The 20,833-nt window shown below is 48.4% G+C and overlaps 1 protein-coding gene across 1 annotated transcript in view; it reads left to right on the plus strand.

The window, feature by feature from the left end:
- The window catches only part of mep1bb (meprin A subunit beta b), a gene marked incomplete at both ends in the record, with an annotated part of 211,403 nt that overhangs the window by 185,638 nt on the left and 4,932 nt on the right, over nucleotides 1-20,833 (plus strand). Inside the window, 4 exons of the mRNA XM_084327668.1 lie at nucleotides 1,586-1,804; nucleotides 2,855-3,007; nucleotides 18,853-19,068; nucleotides 19,185-19,652. Of these exons, the coding sequence (XP_084183794.1) occupies nucleotides 1,586-1,804; nucleotides 2,855-3,007; nucleotides 18,853-19,068; nucleotides 19,185-19,652 (1,056 nt within the window). The remainder of the gene's footprint in view (nucleotides 1-1,585; nucleotides 1,805-2,854; nucleotides 3,008-18,852; nucleotides 19,069-19,184; nucleotides 19,653-20,833) is intronic.

The raw sequence follows: 20,833 nt of genomic DNA on the forward strand, positions 1-20,833 counted from the left end.
CATGCACATTATTCATGATCTGGTTTTACTATGTAGCCTACAGTATGGCTGTGCAGTCGTGTGAACAGGGAGTGAGGCAGCAGCCTTGTTGTGGAAGGCTGCGTGGGACTGATTTATTCAACCGCTCCCGCTTGAGTTCATCTTGTGCTCGCCTGCCCTCTCAGTTTTAATTTTCTTTTTTTAATTACTGCTCCTGTAAAAACGCAGCTGCTCCAATGCCCATCAAACTCGCAATGTCAAAACAACTATCTTGTTAACATGTATTTCATCAGTGCAATACAGATAAGACAATTACAGTTTGAAGTCTGAAGACATTTTATTCAAACAAGCTCCAGTCAATGTAAGGGGTAAGTGTACATTGGATTATTGACGAAACCTTACTTGGTCCCAAGAAGAGGGTCTCGTGTATTATTGGGTTTAATAGGACATTTATTGTACATACATACACAAGAAGAGCACAGTATTCAAAGAAACTATTCAAATTAATTAGTTTCAAGCTTTCGGGTTTAGGTTAGCTCACTGACTGTGTTTCTTGGTTATTTAACTTGGTCCTTTATTCGGTTGCCGGACCTGCGCACACAAGAATTTGGAAAAAGTTATTTAGGCGTGGCTGCAATTGGCATGTATAGGCAGGTTTGTTGATTCCTTGTGATATGGTCCTGCAAGACCTGCAATTGGAAATCCTGTTGATTCCTCGTAATACAGGACGCCTGCAAACTAAACCTGTACATTTCCCTGTGTTCAGGGTATGAAGCGCAATACTAAGTAATAATCCTGACAATTTCTTAACATGCAGGGAAAGATGCCAGGCCACAAATAGGAGATCTTGCCGATTCCTCATGATGCAGGCATGGAGCCCGCAAATTGGAAACCAGAGAATAAAGAGATTTACAGAGAGATCATTTATAGAGAAGTCACAGGCAGAGATGGGATTAGGGTTCAGCGTCCAACAATCCTTGTGGGTTGCTTTGATATAAAACACAATTATGTGAGCAATAAGTTATCTGGCAAGAGGAGATGAAGTGGATAATAAGGGGATAAAGGAGATGATGATGTCATTGTTATATTCACTGGTAATGGTGTTCATTGTTCTAAGTACATTTCAAAGGCAACATGCTGTGCAACCTGTGGGTATTTTGATTTCAACAGTAGAGAATCTGCATATGTTATGATTCAAATGAGTAATTAATAAACAAGATGAGCAAGGAGTGCTCACATTTCAATCAGTAGTTATATTATAGCACCGTTGAACTATGCCCGTCACCCGGCCATTCATGAATCAAGTCATTAATTATGTCTGACATGATTAAAGTGCAAAGTACAGTGGTGTCATGGAACCGGCTTGATTAAGTATGATTAAGTATGATTAAGTATGCGCATGAACAGGTCCCATGATCAATATAAATGTATTAACAAGACAGATGAATGAAATTGAATTGAAGAGATCAGTAAGCCTCGCTGAGGGCAGTGTGCTGTCTGGCCATTGAAAGCACACTGTGGGAAAGAAGGGGGTCACAGTCTTTTGTATGGCTATTGAAGAGTGCCACATAGAATGCCAGATGTTTGTCTCTGTCCGCACACACAGGTAAGAAAGACAACTTCAACACCTACGACGACACCACCTCCAACTCGTTGGGTGTACCATACGATTATGGCTCCATGATGCACTACAGTAAGAATGCGTTCCGCAATGGCACAGAGCCAACCATCATTACCCTGATCCCTGCCTTCAGTGATGTGATTGGCCAGCGCATGGAGTTCAGTGACAGCGACCTGCTGAAGCTCAGCCGCCTCTACAACTGCAGTAAGGAGACTTTCTTCTACAGCTGCTTTTTTAAAAGCTCAGTGTCCTGGATACATTTTTTGTAGGGGTGTGAATCCAAGGCTTTACCACAATATGATCCAAACTTGATTCAATAGTTTGCGACAAATGTTGCTACAATACCATTCAATTTAGTAATATTTATAATATCGATACTATGCAATTTGTGACACAGCTAACACAATCATGTTACAACATTTATACAGTATATCAAGTCATAAATGCATACATCCAAAACAAGGTTGAGAGTGCCAATTATATTATTAAAGGGTCACTTTGCCGATTTTCAGCCTTAATCCTATCGTTCTGTTGTGAGGAGGGCGTGTGATAATCGGAAATAAAACACATCAAGGTGTTCTGTGTCTCGAGAGCTTGACTGCATCGGCCACATCGCTCTTCTCCCGGAGAAGAGCAGACCTCTTGTGAACTGCAGGCACTATTATTTTCAATTATTTCCACCTGGCACCTGTAGTAGTAAGCCCAACTCAAGGAAACGTATATCAAATAATTAATTACAGAAACAGTGTGGAACTGCAGTTCACTAGAGGTCTGCTCTCATCCGGCCGAGCCCTTGAGAAACAGAACACACTGTAATGGTTTATATCTGATTAACACTGTTGCAGAGTTTAAAACATTGAAAGAGTAGGGAGCATCTAGCCTAGCTCCATCAAAAGTGAAGAAATACAACTTCCAACAACTCCAAAACTGAGATTAAATTCATACATATCAATATTCTCGTCTGACTCTATGAAAGATGGAAAATACATGTATTTCCTAAAATGTTGGAGTGTTCTTTTAACGTTATATTCTGTATCCATTAAGATCATCTGGATTGTTAGTAAATAAAATGATAAATGTCCTAACTCCATACCATACGAAACAAGGGTACAAGTAACAGTTTAATCACAGTATGCAATAAATGTTTATGGCAGGTCAAAGTCCTGTTATGAGCTGTTTAATGAGCTGGTGTGTGTGCGTGTGTGTGTGTCTGTGTGTGTGTTTTGCATGTGATGTTTATGTACCTTGAACTAGCCAAAGCCTCCACGTTCCTGGACTCGTGTGACTTTGAGCGTGAAAACATCTGTGGCATGATCCAGGGACCAGGTGACCAGGCCGACTGGACCAGATTAGCCCGAGCAGCTGGTGGGCCCGACACCGACTACTCCAACATGGGAAAATGTTCTGGTGAGAACACCCCTGCCCCTTGCTTGGATAAACACGTCAACATACAGTAAACAATGAGACGATTCTTGTTGGCTTTTATCACATTACTGTGTAGTAGTAGGCTATAGGTATCGTTAGTAATGAACACAGCGGTCAGGAATCGGTGGTTCTCAACAAGGGGTCCGGGGACCCCCACGGGTCCTTGAGGAGTTTCCAGGGGGTCCTCAGAAAAATGGGGAATAGTTTAATTTCACCGTATGATTCACTAGAACTTTAGCTCAATGGGAGACTATTTAGTAATATAGAGTATAGATGAATATTAGAGTAACTACTCTAATCATAGGTTTCTCTCCAATGATATCTCCCCACCGACAGTATAGATTCTGGATAGACACAAGTCATATCTAAGAACAAATATCTTCTCAGATGGAGGATCCCTGAGACTAAATATAATCAAATTGGGGGTCCACAGCCTAATGTGTATTCATGTGGAGGTCTTTGACATGAAAAAGATAGAGAACCACTGGTTTATACTGACCGCAGTAGGCTATATTTCATTTCCTAAAGCTATGTGAGCTAATCAGTTTACAATATTATGAAACATGAGAAGCTTATTTCTCTTTCCAGCAAAACATGTTTAACAGTCCAGCTAAAGCCTAAAACATCTGACAAATCAACCAACACATTTGAAAGTTGATTATGAATCTCTTGATAGAAACATCAATGTAATAATCAATATCAAGCCCTGGCGGTCACTTCTTCAGACACATCCCACATACACAACCCTTAGCACAGCCATCTCTGCTCATCATAGACAGATATGGCAGACTGAATAACATCAAATAGATTTGTGTTTGACATGATGTGTTGATGTTTCGAGGGGCCCCCTGATTGGCTGGCTGACCTCCCTACAACAAATTAAATACCGGTAACTTCACTTACTAATTTGGCAGCCATACTGACATTTCTTAAAAAATTCAAATGATTTATTCTGATTGGTTGGGGGCCTTAAGGGAGGCGTGACCCCCTCTGATCTGTCTAGTGGGCTGCTTTTTTCAGTTGGGTCGCTCACGCTGTAGTCATCACGCTGTACGTGGCTTCACAGCGATAGCATCAGTGTTATGCACAATGTGTATGTATTACAAATAGGTAGATATATTACATATTCACACAATGTAATAATAATAATAATAATAATAATAATAATAATAATAATAATAATAATAATAATAATAATAATAATAATAATAATAATAATAATAATAATAATAATAATAATAATAATAATAATAATAATAATACTAATAAACTTTATTTGTATAGCACCTTTCATACAGAAATTGCAGCTCAAAGTGCTTCACAACAGAAAAAAGACAGGCATAAAATGAGCGTATACTGTAAAGTGCAGACATAAAATCACAGTTTTTCACAATAGGATCTAACATCCCAACAGGCCACCTTGTTTATGATTTGATTGGCCACACCCACATCCGCTCGTATACATAAGCGGGGTCATGGCCACACCATCAGTTCCTTCCCTATTTTCACCACCGCAAAGTGCCTGTATACACCACTTTAGTGCCGAAATAGTTATTGGAGAAGAGGAGCTGCGTTGACATTATATCTTTGTTTTCTCTCTCACTATTTTTCGAGGAAATACAGCGATAATGTCTTCGCCACCGGAGTGTGGAAGATGATGATCATTCTGACCTCCACCGGCGCTTCGCATTAGGGGCGCGCGTCGCTGAGCAATCCCCGCCGGCATTGTCTCCGGCTCTGCAGCTGGACACTATGCTTGGGAGACGGTTGGCTGTGTGGGGGCTGACGGCCTCTCTGGGCGGGTGATTTTTTTTTGCGACGCGGGCGCCATGTGTGTCAGTTGTGGGGGGTCAATTGCACAGCTTAAGAAGGTCGGCTCCAGGCTGGAATCCTTTTCACTGCCCCTTAGCGGCGTGGAGGGGGTTGTAGTCTGATGCTCCACGATAACATTAGCTCCTCCTCAGTGAAGTCGTAGCTTTGTTTTCCTGGGACCGTGATTCCGAATCTGCGGTTCAATTCCCCGGGTCTCTGGACAAACGGATTTCGTTGTGCGTTCGTTGGTGCAGGTAAGGTGTCCATTGGACATTACCCCACTCTTCCTTCCTCCCCCTCCCAAATGTTTTTGGTTAATAACGATGTCTTTGTTTAACAAAACATATGTTACTTCACTACATTTGGAGATACGACGTGTGGTGTGAAAATTGTCTTGGTCGCTTTGTATAGCTTAGGTTAGCGTTGGCCAAGGCTTGTGTCTTCTCTCTACCTAAGAACAGCATTGTTTTTTACATGAGTAAAAATGAAGTGGGTTTTTTGTTGTATGATGAGAAGTTGTGTGTGTTCATGTAACGTTTAGACAACGTGGCTGAGACCACAACTGGCTGGGTGTTACCCTACAATGCTGTGCATAGTGGCGCAGGGCCGCGGGAAGTCAGTCAGCGGCGGGGGTGCTGAGATAAGTGATATAATAATAATAATAATAATAATAATAATAATAATAATAATAATAATAATAATAATAATAATAATAATAATAATAATAATAATAATAATAATAATAATAATAATAATAATAATAATAATAATAATAATAACAACACTCTCGTTCACTAGAGGAGACCACTGCCCAACTCCGCGCTCTCACGCTCAGCTCTGCGGAGCGGGACAAACAATGTAACCGTTTTGATGCATACATCACAGCCCAGCCTACCCCACCTGTCGCGCCCCCGTACAGGGAGTCCGAGCCCCATGTCCCCGCACCAGAACGCTACGACGGGGACGTCTCTAAATGTTGTGCATTTATTTTCAATGTTCACTAGTATTCGGACAACAGCCGCACACCTTCCAAAGTGATACATCTAAAATCACTTACCTGTCGGGTCTGCTCAAGGCGACAGCTCTCCACTTCAGTCAGTCCTCCCTCTGCAATTTGTTCCCCGCATACATCGCCGACATGCAAAAGGTCTTCGACCACCCACGCTGGGGTTCTGCTGGCTTGTTCGCCATCCGCCAGGGAAACCGCAGCGTGCGCGAATATTCCATTGAATTCCATATCCTAGCAGCGGGCTCCGGGTGGAATGACATTCCGTTAAGAAGGGCATTCCTTCAAGGCCTCAGCGACGTTCTTAAAGACGAGTTGGCGTCCAAAGAAAGACCGAACTCCCTGGACGAGCTAATTGATTTAGCCCGGTACTGTACAGCTGATGATATTCCTTGCTTTACTGCGAATTCAGCGTCCCAAAAACGATTCCAGGCCGTGTCTATTTTTTTACCAACGGATTTCCAGTTCCGCGTTAACGCTTCCAGGCCGCGTCTATTCTTAACCCAACACAAGTTTCACGCTGCTTTAATAACACTGCATTATCGAGACAGCGCCCCTATGAGGATCTGGCAATGAATTCCAAGACTAGGGTAAATCTGCAGTGCCGCTCCGCTCTGTGACATTGAGTATCCTCTGTATTACAATGGAATAAAAACCAAGACAACCTTGCAGTTGCAGTTCTATATCATACTGGCTGCCGCTCAGCGTCATCTGCACTAACCTCACTTCGTGCATATGCACTGAATAAAAATCCACAATGTACCTTTACATACCAACATTCGTCTGGCCACACCCCTATCCGCTACCTTCATAAGCAGGTGTGTGGCCACACACTCGCCTCCTTCTTCACTTTCACCACAAGGAAGTGCATGTTGTATACATCACTTGACGAGGTTGTTTAAGCTGAAGAAAGTTGAGTTACGTGTTTAAATTTTTTCTTGCTTTTTTCTTTCTCTCATAACTTTAAAAAGAAAAAAGCTAGCAACGTTACCCTTCACCAGCGGTTCTCCATTGCCTCCTCTGTCGTGCGTCTTCGAGTGGGGTTGAGGCCACTTTCGTGGTCGGCAGCTGTGCCCGGTAGGCGTCCGATAGGTAGTTTGCCTCTCCAAGGAGCTGGTGCACCAGCGCCGTCTCCTGTGTGATGGCCTGGTTCCGGTTCTGGTTCGTTTGCCGCCGGAGAGTCGTCCGCTGTTGGGCGGCCGGCTCCTCTGGTGGCGGAGGATTTGAGACGCAAACTTTTTGCGTCAGCTCGCTCCCGTCGTAAGATGGTGGCTTGTAGACGCGAACGGCCTGGTTTTGGTGAGTTGCTGGAGCCGGATGAGGATGCGTCTGATTCTCCATGGCCGATGGAAACAGAGGACTACATGGTAGAAGCAGACGGGTTCTTATTTGACGCCCCGGTGGAGACATGTCCGCCGCCCGTCCAGGTAACACTGGAGGGGGGTGATAGGTCTCCTTGGAGTCCCTCGTACGCGGATGTTGGGTTAGAACCTCCGACTCGGCGGCGGGATGCCCTGCTATCAGCCACATCAGAATGTGGCTCTGTATGGAATTGTCAATCAGCAGTCAAGAAAGCTGACTTCATTACTGCCTACGCCCATAGTCTAAATCTGCAGCTCCTGGCTCTAACTGAGACCTGGATAACTCCCAATAACTCATCAACACCTGCAGCATTATCTACAAACTATAACTTCACTCACACACCTCGACCTTCCAGACGGGGTGGAGGCACTGCCCTCATGACATCTCCTTCATGGGCTACAAACGTAACACCACTCCCAGAACTGTCACTCTCCTCTCTCGAATATCATGCAGTATCTGTCTCTAATCCTTTCAATCTCACCATTGTTACACTCTACCGCCCTCCAGGTACACTCGATCACTTCACAGATGAGCTGGACATGCTTCTTAGCTCCTTACCGGAAGATGGTACCCCTCTCCTTCTACTGGGCGACTTCAACCTGCCTGACTCATCTCAGTCAGTCATAGTAGTCTCCCTCCTACAATCGTTTGACCTGACTCCCACTGCCATGCCTCCCACCCACAAAGCAGGCAACTCCTTGGATCTCATATTTTCCCGTAACTCCAGCATCATTAACACCACGGTAACTCCCCTACATGTATCTGACCATTCCTTCATATCCTTCTCACTAACTCTCATGCTTAACCGAAAGGTCTTCACCCCAACTCAAACAGTCTCACTCAGACGCAACCTGCCCTCCCTATCCCCCTCCACCCTCTCCTCTGACATACTATCCGCTCTACCTTTGAGTGACACCTTCTCTGCTCTCTCCACAGAGATGGCAACCTCCACCCTCCTTTCAGCCCTTGCAACCTCCTTCGACAAGCTCTGTCCCCTCGTTGAGAAACCTGCCCGCCGCTCCCCACCCAGTCCATGGCTGACAGATCCAGTGAGAGAACAAAGACAGGTCCTGAGAGCAGCTGAAAGGAAGTATAGAAAGTCACGCCTCACTGCTGACATCGACACATATCACAACCTCTTGTTAACATTCTCCAAAACCATCACTAATGCCAAAGCTTCTTTCTTCCACCATAGGATCGAGGCCTCTGCCAAGAATCTTCGCAAACTGCATGCTACCATGTCCTCCCTCCTCACTCCCCCCCCACCCCCCCCTCCCTCATCTTTCTCTGCCGAAGACTTTGCGATCTTCTTTGAGGAAAAAGTGGAGAACATCCGCAGCTCCTTCTCCCAACCCCCACCCATTCCAAATGCTGAATCGAGAACCTCATCCTTCACTCTGTCATCTTTCTCTCCCATTACAGAAGCAGAGACCCTGACACTGGTAACGTCAAACCGTCCGACTACTTGCCAGCTGGACCAGCTACCCTCCCCACTCCTCCAGACCATAGCACCAGACATCCTCCCATTCCTAACTGCAACCATCAACTCCTCACTCAACTCGGGGGTGGTCCCCACCTCCCTAAAACAAGCCAGAGTCACGCCGCTCATAAAAAAACCAACCCTGAACCCTACTGTCATAGGCAACTACCGTCCTGTCTCTCTTCTCTCCTTCCTTTCTAAAACACTTGAACGTGCTGTATCCAACCAACTTACTACTTATCTCTTACAGAATGACCTCCTAGACCCTAATCAGTCAGGCTTCAGGACTGGTCACTCCACAGAGACAGCCCTCATTGCGGTCACAGAGGCACTTCACTTAGCAAAAGCGAAAGGCCTCTCCTCTGTCCTGATTCTCCTAGATCTATCTGCAGCCTTCGACACAGTCAACCACCAGATCCTCCTTGCGGCCCTCGCAGGAATGGGAGTGGCTGGCTCTGCGCTGACATGGCTGTCATCATACCTCAATGACCGCTCCTACCAAGTGTCATGGAGAGGGACCCTGTCGGCCACCCGCCCCCTGCGGACGGGTGTCCCCCAGGGCTCGGTTTTAGGACCCCTTCTCTTCTCCCTCTACACTAAATCACTGGGTAACATTATCACGTCTCATGGCTTCTCCTACCATTGTTATGCCGACGATACTCAACTCTTCCTCTCCTTCCCTCCCTCAGATATCCACGTCTCTGTGCGGATCTCGGCCTGTCTGTCCGACATCTCAGCCTGGATGACGTCCAACCACCTCAAACTGAACCTAAGCAAAACAGAATTGCTCCACCTGCCGGCCAAATCCTCCCCCCTAACCGACCTTTCAATCACAGTCGAGAATGCAGCTGTGACTGCGTCCCCGACCGCCAAGAACCTTGGTGTTGTCCTCGACGACCAATTGAACTTCTCTGCTCACATCGCAGCGACGACCAGAACCTGCCGATTCCTCCTGAGCAATGTCAGAAGGATACGCCCCTTCCTGACAAAAGAAGCCACCCAACTCCTCGTCCAATCAACAGTCATCTCCCGCCTCGACTACTGCAATGCACTGCTCGCTGGCCTCCCGGCCACTGCCACTAAGCCTCTTCAACTCATTCAGAACGCAGCGGCCCGCCTGATCTCAAACCTACCGAAGTCGGCCCATGTCACCCCACTTCTTAGGGACCTGCACTGGCTCCCCATTGCTGCACGAATCCGCTTCAAGGCCCTCGACCTAGCATACCGTGCGGCAAAGGGAACCGCTCCCGCCTACCTCCGGTCAATGGTCTCTAACTACACACCCTCAAGACCCCTACGCTCTGCATCTTCTGGCCGCCTCAGACCTACTCCTATCCAAGCTCCGGGAGGGTCATCAAAGAGAAGTCGCCTATTCTCAGTCCTTGCCCCACAATGGTGGAATGAACTACCCACCCCAGTTAGGACAGCCGAATCACGTCCAATCTTTCGCCGTCGACTAAAGACGCACTTCTTCAACCATTATCTGAATTAAAAAAAAAGAAAAAAAAAAAAAAATCTAACCCTAACTAACCGTACTGTCATGCACTTGTCCTAATAAACTAACCTACACTGTAGCACTCAACACTTTGATGAACATTGTTGCTCAGCTGATAGAGTTGTGCCCTTCCTGATGGCTTGTCGTACAGAACTTGTAAGTCGCTTTGGATAAAAGCGTCAGCTAAATGACTAAATGTAAATGTAAATGTAACCAGTAGTCTGCTGCATGTGAGGGACGCGAGCTCGGTGGGGGAAAGTATGCAGGGGGAACTGCATGCTTTGTTCCCCTAGCTCATGGCGGAGGCGGCAGTCGCAAACAGCGTGCCGCTGCCGCAGCCACTGCCTGTTCCTGTTCCTGTTCCTGATGATCTCATAGGTCATCTATGGCAACGCCGTCCTGTGAGCGAGATGGGCGTTGTCTGTCCATTTTTCCCCTCAATGGAGGCCTACGTCCGTCAGGGACAGGTGGTCTCCCACATCATGGGCCTCACCCCCGCCTACGTGCGAGTCACGAGGGTGGTGGGTTTGGTAGATGGCATGAAGGAGGGGGTGCCTCGGCTTGATAGGCCGATGGCAGCTCTCCTTTGTCCTGAGGTGGTGTGGGAGCCGCTACCTTCAGCAAAGAAGGCCAGGAGGAAAGAGGGCGCCTCTGCCACTGCAGCCGGCCCATCCACGCTCGGAGGTGACGGTAGGGATCGTTGTGACCAGCCTCCTATCCTTTATTGTCCCTCCGGGGCTCCCCGGGGTGGCAAGTCCCGAGCGGCTCGTGGCAGGCGTCGTTAAAAGTGACTTTTTTCCCTCTGTGGTCCCCCCTGTTCCCTTCCTGGCCCAACATATGATTTTGTTAAAGAAATAAAAGGTCCCTCCTGGGAGGGACTATTTTTTGTTACAAACTGTGTGTTTATTCACTACATATGATGGGGATACGATGTGTGAATCTTTCGCTAGTGTGGGTTTGATAGATGGGCTAGACTTTTAAGTCTTGTTGGTCGCTACATTTCATGTTAGAGCTTAAGCAAGGCCTGCAGCTTACACTCGGTTGAAAAAGGTTTTTTCTGCCTCGACCTGAAGGTTAGGTCTTCACATAAAGGTAGAGGTTAGTTGTGTGCTCTGTTGCTTAAACAGTGATATTGAGCCGCAACACTGTTGTGTTGGTCTGCAGTAATGCTCGTGTGTGTAAAGGTACCGCGGTTCAGGCCGCTCTCTCTCTCTATCAGATTTTCTGTGTCATATATAACTTTGGCCTTGTTAGAAACCCTGTTCACAGACTTGTCTGTGGCTAGCGCGCATGGAATTAGCTTTGCGCTGTTCATTAGCATACTGGCTACTTAAGGTATCATATGGCTATTGTTGTTGTCGTATTCAAGGGTTGGGCTTGCGAGGGGGTACCGGATAAACCCCTCCTTCCCTCTTCTGATTGGTCGGGTTTTTTTTACTCTCTTTTCATTCGGTCCGGCCAAGCTGTTAGGCAGCTTGGCATGGGGGGGGGGGGGGGTTCCCTGACTCTGCACCTATCACGGGCGGTTGAGTCATGGGTTTCCCCCCGTCATAGAATACGTCACTGGGCACGTTTCTATTGGACGATGGCTTCCGTGAGTTTTTTCAGACCCGTATGTAGGGTCTGTCATTGTCAAGTTGTCGGGGCAGAGCGTAGGAACTTAGTGTTCTGCTACGCTCGATATACGTGTAACTTGAGTCTGTTGGTCACATGGCTCAATGTTACCGTGACTTTTCAAATCATGGCTCACGTGGGAAGTCTCTCTGAGGATTCCTGTCTCCTCTCTGTGGTGAGGGTGGCGGGATGTAAGAATGAAAAAAAATTTACCCTCAGCTGCGTCACGTGGGATTCATGTCAGTCTGTGTTTCTTTCTTTTTAATAAAAAGAGGGAAGAATATGAAGCACGACAACTCCTTGTCGTTCTCCTAGGCGACTTGAAGGACCAATGTCTGGTGTCTGGTTGGACTATCCATTGATGTGTTTGGGTCTCGACGCGTACATAGTACTGGCTCGGGGTGTTTCTGATAAGAATCACGCATGAGGCTGGTACGCCTTGGTTGCTCATTATTAAAACAGCGTTTTTATAGGGCAACTGGGATGGAGGTTTTCTCTTCCGAGCGCCTGTTACTAGGTCTCAACGGATTCTCGTTCATATCTGGGGGATGTTAACGGAATAGATCAAAACATAGGTAGAGGGGTCTCACGCCCTTGGGGTGGGCCACTGAGCGCGGTACGAATGGGACCGTCTGGGTGGTGCCCTCTTTTCATGTTTTTAGATCGACACGCGTACCTACCCCCTCTCTTGGAGTGGGGATGTCGGCGTGGTTAGGGCACGGGACTGGTTCTGGTCACGCTGGTCCAGGTCAGTTAACCCGTTGTCCGCCGAGGACGCAGATCTGCTGTTCTTTTTTTTTTTTTTTGGTCTTTTTCCCCCTCCATTTTCCTCCGATTTTTCTCCCATCCCAATGTTAGTCGTATGCCAATTCCCAGTCCCTTCCTGGTCGCTGCGCACTTACCCCCCACAGTCAGATCATCTGGGAGAGTGGAGGCTACCACGTGCTTCCTCCGACACACGTCCAGCCAATCACCGCTTCTTTTCACCTGGCAGCGCGGATTCTCATCGAGAGGGCGTAGCGTGTGGGAGGACCACACTATCCCCCTCGAGTCCTATCCGCGCTTAGCAGGCGCCCCGACCGAACTGTAGGAGTCGCTGTTTACAACGACCCGGACCCACCCCGCCAGCTTCTCCCACCCTCTAATACAGCCAATTGTATTAGTGCAGACGGCCAGCCAAGCTGGTGACAACCCCGGAGCTGTGAGCTGGATTCGAACAGGCGAATCCAGCTCACAGCTCCGGGGTTGGTGACGAACGCAATCTCCGCTCGGCCACCTAACCGCCCTGCAGATCTGCTGTTCTGGTACCCTGAGGGACTTGTGCTTTTTTCGGGGGGGAAAATGCCGGGTCGGCCCGGGTGTCACAGGGTTGGGCGTTATGGAGGCCCTTTGTTGGGTACATGTTGTACCCTGCGCTATCATGAAGGGGCTGGTTCTCCATTCTTTTCGCTCCTCTCTTACGCATGGCAAAGAGGGGGCTGTTGGGGTGGTCTTATGGACCTCCTCTGGCAGCCCTGTGTGCTTCCCGAGCCGCCGGGCCCGGTCCGAAGTTGTGTTTCGTCGACCCGTAGGCCTAGAATAACCCCTTTTTGAAAACTGTAACACTTGTACTGCGGTATAGCCAGTGTGTACCCGCAGGTGTGTTTTGGAGCTTTTTCTTGAGGGGTTATAGGAACAACCACCGCATGTGGTACCAAGAGGGTGGTTGATTCCCTGGTGTGTTGGAGCAGAGTCAACTCCCGGGTTACCCGGTTGAGTGTGCCCCTGCACGTTCATGACGTCTGCCAATCGTGTCAGCCTTCTCTGCCCCTCTGGGTCGGGGTTTTTTGGTGGAGGCTTTGTCATGGTGCGCAACAATGCCAGCATACGCCCCTTCCGCCGGGGTACTGTTTTCAGTTGACCCCTTTGGCGCCTGTCTCGTCCGCAGTGCTCCAGGCTCGGGTCAAACGCCTGCTGCCTGGTTTGAGGGATCGACCCCCTCTGGGGTCGTCTCCCCGGTGCGCTGCCTGCTTCCGCTGTAGTGTAGCCTTTTGTGTGCTTCGAGTTACAGCCATGCTGACTGCCTGAGTTTGTCAGGGTCAGTGTGCCAGGCGGCATACTAGTGGGGGGAAGGGCCCGCTCTTGGAGGGGCCCTGTCCGAAATACGCTGGCGATGTGGGGGGCGGTGTCACTAAGTGACCGTCTGGTGAGGTCTTGATGCTGTGGCGTCATTGACCTCTCCGGGCCCCCTTTTTCCGGGGGATCCAGTCCCTTCAGTGGGCTACGGCCTTGCCACAGGGTTGAGTTTGCTCTCGACCACGTGTTTTTGGGGGCGGTAACGAGGTTTGTTCCTTCCGTTCGTTCCCTGGTGGCATGCGGGTTGTGCGTGTGGGTAGTCGTGGAGTCAAGCCACGGTCTGCTCACCCTGTGCGTTGAGTTGCTCGAGTTTCTCTTCGCACGGTCGGATCCGTCTCCCTCCCGTCCTCCAATAGGGGGGGTATCCTCCATTAGGGAGGGTCGGGGGGGCTCGGTCCTCCCCGGTTCTGATGCTTGTGGGGGGCCTCAGTGGGGTACATTTGTTGAGCTTCAGGCTCCCGCTCAGCTCCCGTAGTGCAGATGACGCTGAGCGGCAGCCAGTATGATATAGAACGTAAGGTTATGAATATAACCAAGTTCTATGAATACTGGTGACGCTCAGCGTCTGGACGCCACTGTGATCTCGCCTTGTGGTGAAAGATTGGGAAGGAGGCAAGTGTGTGGCCACACACCTGCTTATGAAGGTAGCGGATAGGGGTGTGGCCAGACAAATGTTGGTATGTAAAGGTACATTGTGGATTTTTATTCAGTGCATATGCACGAAGTGAGGTTAGTGCAGGTGATGAGCGTCACCAGTATTCATAGAACTTGGTTATATTCATAACCTTACGTTACACTCCCCGCCAGCAGGGGGTGCTGGCGCACCCGCAGCACCCCCACTTCCCGCGTCCCTGTAGTGGCGTATGATCGAGGGCCTGAGTCCCTCTCTTAGCTTGTTATTCTTTACTTGAGGGTAATGATGAAAATAACAAGTGGCAAGTTTTTTTCACACATAAGCAGAGCTGTGGGAAACCTGTTTTCAAACAACGTTTTCGGCTGTGGCTGGCGTGCATGATGTAAAGCTTTTACTCTACACATTGGCGTCGTATCAGGGGTGAGGTGGTGAGGGGGTGGGTGAAATTATTCCCCGGTTTGCCCCTGCCCCCCCGCCCCAGCCCCTCCCCTCAAATATGATTTTGTTTACAAAATGTGTGTTGATTCACTATATATTTGGGGATACAGTGTAAATCCCTCAGTTTCTGCTGGGGTTGTGCTCTTGCTTAGAGAGAGGCAATTTCTCTGAAAATTGTTTGGTCGCTGTTATGTAGACTTAGCAAGGCCTGTGACCAGCACTTGATCGAGGACTTATGTCTTCTCTCATCATAAAAAACGGCGTTCCTCTTGCAGTAATGAGAGTGAACTTTTGCCCTTTTTTATTGTGATAGAGAGTTGTGTGTATCGCGTTCACCTTTAAGTAAACGTGGCATTGAATCCACAACTGGGTTAGGTGTTGGCCTACAGAAGTTTACATGTGTAGCTCTTGTATCAAGGCCCTTGGCCCCTCTCTTGGTCTGTGTTTTTCTTACTTTAGGGTAAAGGTGTAAAAAATTCAGGTGGCAAGTTCGCACATGAGCCTGAAGCCATGTATAAAGCCAGTTTTTGCACAGACGAGGTTATCGTCTGTGGCTGGCGTGCAGAATGTAAAGCTGTTACCCTAACAGGTATAATGCGCTTTCATGTAGCACGCTATGACTGGGGTCATGGCTCTGCTTTGTTGTTGCATCATATCAGGGGTGAGGGGTCATAAGGGGTGGGCTAATAAATCCTTCCCCCCCCTTTACTGATTGGCCGGGAGGTGGGACCTCCTGCCTGTCAGTTTCCCTGTCGGTTGAGGGGCAGCGCGTCACAGGTAGGGGGAAGGGGGGGGGTTCCCTGGTTCCACTCCATGTTAGGATGGGTGGGTCACGGGATTTCCCCCCGGCCATGGGATACGTCACTGGGCGCATTTTCCTATTGGCCAGGAGACATCCGTGAGGTTACAGGCTCTGTGCTGCAGACCGCTGTCTTTGTCAAAGTTGGATGATGCGATGCATTCGAAAACTATTCGTTTTCTGCTCTGCTCTCTATTACAGTGTGTATTGGGCCGGTGGTCACTTGGCCCAATTATTATTGCATGTATCTTTTTCAATTGTACTCACGTAGAGGTCTCTCTGGGGGAACTTCTGTATTCCCCTCTTATGTGAGGAGCAGAATTGACGGGGTTGCCCTCAGACGCGTCATATAAGGCCCTGTGTCTGTGTCTTCCTGCTGATCGTCCCAGACAGCATGGAGGGAATGTTGTCTGATGTTTCTTATTAGAATTCACCATTGATGTGTTTCGGGTTCTTGACGTGCATATAGCGCTGGCCCTGGGTGCTTCCAATGTGGAACCACGTATGGGCCGGCGCGCCTTGGTTGCCCAATTCATAGAAACTGCGTTTTTTATGCGGGCGACTAGGAAGGAGATTTTTTATCTCTACCGAGCGCCAGTGCACTAGGTTAGACTCGATGACTCACGTGCATCTCCGGGGGGAGATGACGGAGTAGATCATTACATTGGCGGAGGGGTCTCACGCCCATGAGGTGGGCCGCCAGGAGCAGCGCATTCATGTTCTGTCCATCTTGGTGGCGCCCTCTGTGATGTTTTAGATTGACACGCGTACCTACCCCCCTCTTAGGACTGGGGATGGCGGCGTGACTAGGACGCGGGACTGGTTCTGGTCGTGCCGGACCAGGTCAGTTAACCCGTTGTCCGCCGGGGCGCAGATCTGCTGTTCTGGTACCCCGAAGGACTTTGTGCTTTTCCGGGGGGGAAATGCAGGGTCAGTCCGGGCTTTGCGGGGATTGATGTCGTGGATGTGTGTGTCATATGTATGCCACTACGACTTGCCCATAACAGTGACATGCTTGGTCCATACTGTGTTGTACCTTGCGCTGTGTTAGGGGGCCTGGTCCTTCTCCATTTGTTCCACTCCTCCCTCCCCCTGCTGGGCAGGGATGGGAGGGGGCTGTCGAGGTGGTTGCTGTCAACCCCTCTAGGCATCCCTGTGTAGGTCCCGGTCCGCCAGGCCCAGGTCCGGACTCGTTGTCATCGACCTGTTGGCCTGGGTTAACCCTTTGAAAACTGAAACACTTGTACTGCTTGTATAGCCTGTGTATACACGCAGTTATGTTTCTAAGTTTTCTTGTTGGGTTAAGGGAACAACCGCCTCCTGTTAAACTAAACATAGGGAGGTGGTTGGTTCCCCGGTGTGTTGGTAGCAGAGTCGACTCTCAGGTTGAGGCCGGGCTTGACCCTGTCTGCCCGAGAGTGTGCCCCCGCATCTTTCATGACGTCTGCCAATTGTGTCTGCCTCTCCTTTGAACCTCGGCCCCGCTGGAGGGGTCGGGTTTGTTGAGGTCATCACATGGTGCACAGCATACCGAACACCCCTTGCCGCCGGGTACTGTTCTTACAGTAGACCCCTTAGGCGCCTGTCTAGTCCGCAGTGCTCCAGGCACAGGTCGAGTTCTGGCCTGTTGCCTGGATTGAGGGATCAACCCCCTTTTGGGGGGGTTGTCTCCCCGGCGCGCCATCTGGCCCCACAGTATTGTGGGGGGGTAGCCTCTTGGGTCTTACGGCCATGCCAACCTGGACACGCCCGATCTCGGAAACTAAGCAGGTTCGGCCCTGGTTAGTTCTTGGATGGGAGACCCCCTGGGAATACCAGGTGCAGTAAGCTAGAGTGCTTCAGGGCGGCTTGCCAAAGGGGGGAAGGGCCTACTCTTGATTTAGGCCCTGTCCGATACGCTGGCGATGTGGGGGGTGGTGTCACCAGTGACCGTCTGGTGGGGTCCCGATGCTACGGCAAATAGCAACAATATTTAATACAGGGGAAAGTGTAGGGGAGAACAAACAAGGTAATTACAATAAGGCCAACACAATATATATTCCACACACAGTGGCACGTGGCAGAAAAAGGCCAACAATATATATAGGTCCACACAATAGTGGAAAAATGGCACAGAGGCCTACAAGGGAAGTAATAGTCCACACACAGTGGACTATACAAAGGCCAACTAAATATATAGGTCCACACACAGTGGCAAAACAGGCACAAGGCAAACACGGTATCGCATCCACACAATAGTGGCAAATAGGCAACCTCACACTCCACCCTGGTCAGTGGCAATGTCACAATGAGGCGCCCGGATGTGTGTCACATGCCAGGTTTTAACCACCCGTCTACTGAGGCTGATTGCCTTCAGCTGTCATTCTTCAGGCAATCAGCACATCAGAGAGACGGGTGGCACCTGGGAAAGGGAGAAAGAAAAGGGATCAATATACAGTAAAGGTGACACACACCATATACAAATAACAATACCAGAATTACTTACCTATACTAACCTGATGTTTACATGGTGTTACAAATACGATAATGATAATGACCAACCCACGTACGTCACGCAATGGTTACCATTTTTGTCAATGTAAACTATTCTAAGTTTTCAGCTCACGCAGAAAACGATCTCACGATAGCCCAAGTATTATGTAAAATGACACCAGCATGGTCAGCTCCATGGACAGCAGCCCTCAGAGTTCAACTTACCTGCTTTATTCTGCTCCTGTAATGCCACACCCTTCATAGTTGGGCTGTCACAGCTGAAAACGTAAATAGTTTACATTGTTTGAATATGTAATATATGTACCTATTTGTAATGTTGTATGTATGCATGACACTATCACCATGAAGCCACATACAGCGTGATGACATATATATGTACAGAATGACCTAACTGAATGAAGGACCCCGGTCATATTGGGCAGCTGCCAGCTGGTCAAATTGGGTAGTCACACTCCTGCATAATACTGTACAGTACAAGGTGCACCTAAGTGGGAGTACATGTACTATGTAGTTATGAAAGCTGCACCAGGGAAAACATGGATGATGATAATGGTGTTGAAGTTATGTTATTATTTACAGACTCAGGCTTTTTCATGCACTTCAGCACTGGCGCAGCCAATGTGGGAGACAAAGCTTTCCTTGAGAGCCGACTGCTCTACGCCAAAAGGGGCTACCAGTGCCTGCAGTTCTTCTACTACAACAGCGGGGGAGCTACTGACACACTGAATATCTGGGTGCGAGAATATGACAAAGCCAACCCTAACGGAATCCTGCGCTTCATAAAGACCATAGATGGTGAGATATTGAATCCTATTCTCCCATAGCATATTATGATACTAATCAGTTGGTGAAATATTGATCTCCTCAAACCCACTGCCTAAGAAACACAATACCTTGATCTCCTGCTATAGGACCCCCACAGGATCTGTGGCAGCTACATCACGTGACTCTGGATGTGAAGACAAAGTTCCGTGTCATGTTTGAGGGGACCAAGGTCGGTGCCGGGCCCTCAGCAGGCGGGCTCTCCCTGGATGACATCAACCTGTCGGAGACAACCTGCCCAGAGCACGTGTGGCGTGTGAAGAACTTCAGCCATGTTATGGACAGCACCCCTCCAGACACAAAGATCTACAGCCCCCCGTTCGCCTCCAGGGAGGGCTACACCTTCCAGATGGCTCTGTATCCCAGTGGTAAGGAAGGCTACCTTGGCGAGCTGTCAGCCTACGCCCACCTGGTGTCCCGGCCTGCGGACACGGGGCAGACATGGCCATGTCCATGGAAACAGATGACCATGATGCTGATGGACCAGAACCCTCACATACAGAAGCGCATGTCCAACCAGCGCAGTGTCACCACGGATCCCAACAGGAAAGTTGAAGGTCAGAGCGCTGAACAATATATCAAATGTTTATTTCAATATGAAATCTCATTCTCGAACATGTTCATAACTATTTTCGTAAAAAGTTTGTACTAACAAATTTATGAAAATCCTCCTCCGGATTCCTGAAAGACTGAAACAGTCTTCGTACGTGGGCAAAATGATCGCAGCTGGGTTCTCATGAATGAAGAATGTCACTCATTCTTAAACTGGAAGCGCATTCTCGTACACCTTCATTTGCATACAGAAACGCCCATCAGCTCCTTATAAGGAGAGGCTATCCATTGCGTCGTGTTGACGCTTATGAGGGAAATATTCAACAGGTAGCACAAAAGCAATTTGCGACTGATCAATACAATGAAAATAAATTTGGCATCCAACCAGAGTGCAAATGCAATGGCACAATACCATATGGTTATACTTACGTAGCAGGTAAACGTGTTCCCACTGAACCAGTTTGAAGCTACATGGAAAGGTATATTCTAAAATTAAGACCTTAGAAATTATACTGCAAGTTATAATCACAATATCTGCTAAAAATAATAAAGAAATAATATAATTTGTTCTTATCATTCAGCCATAACCCGTTGAGGGTCTTCCAGATTCTAAGCAACTGTTCATAAAACATTAATAGTATATTCAATGCATAGGGGAGAGTGGGGTATGGTTGACCCACCCCTTGTATCAATGGAAATGTACACAATTGCTGTCGTTTTGACTACACGTTTAGGAAGAACCCGTCCTTTTATCCAGGCTGATGGAGGGAAGCACATTACACTTTTTTGTACTTACAGGTCCCATGTCTTATAAATGGCCTTTTCCAGTGTTTAGCATTGTTTTCTAGCAATGTGGGGTTTTATCAATGGGGTCTGTGTCTCTAATTCTCATTTTGGCTTATCAGTCCATTTCATATGTCACGAGATCCTCCCCCACTGAACTAAGCCATTCTGAATTTCATGTACCTGTGACGTCCAAGAATTCTCATCTGCATACTATGGTTGTAACGCACACTCAACCATTCGCTCAACAACAGAGCGAGTGGGAATACTGACACTTCCTCAAATGGGTTGACGTGGCGAGGGTGCAGACAGAGAGAGCAGAGAACGAGCGAGCGAGAGAGAGGGAGAGAGAGGGAGAGGGAGAGAGGGATACAGAGCATTTTACACACACTCCCGACTGCGC

The sequence above is a fragment of the Notolepis coatsorum genome, assembly GCF_963971535.1.
Source record: "Notolepis coatsorum genome assembly, chromosome: 13".
NCBI lineage: Eukaryota > Metazoa > Chordata > Actinopteri > Aulopiformes > Paralepididae > Notolepis > Notolepis coatsorum.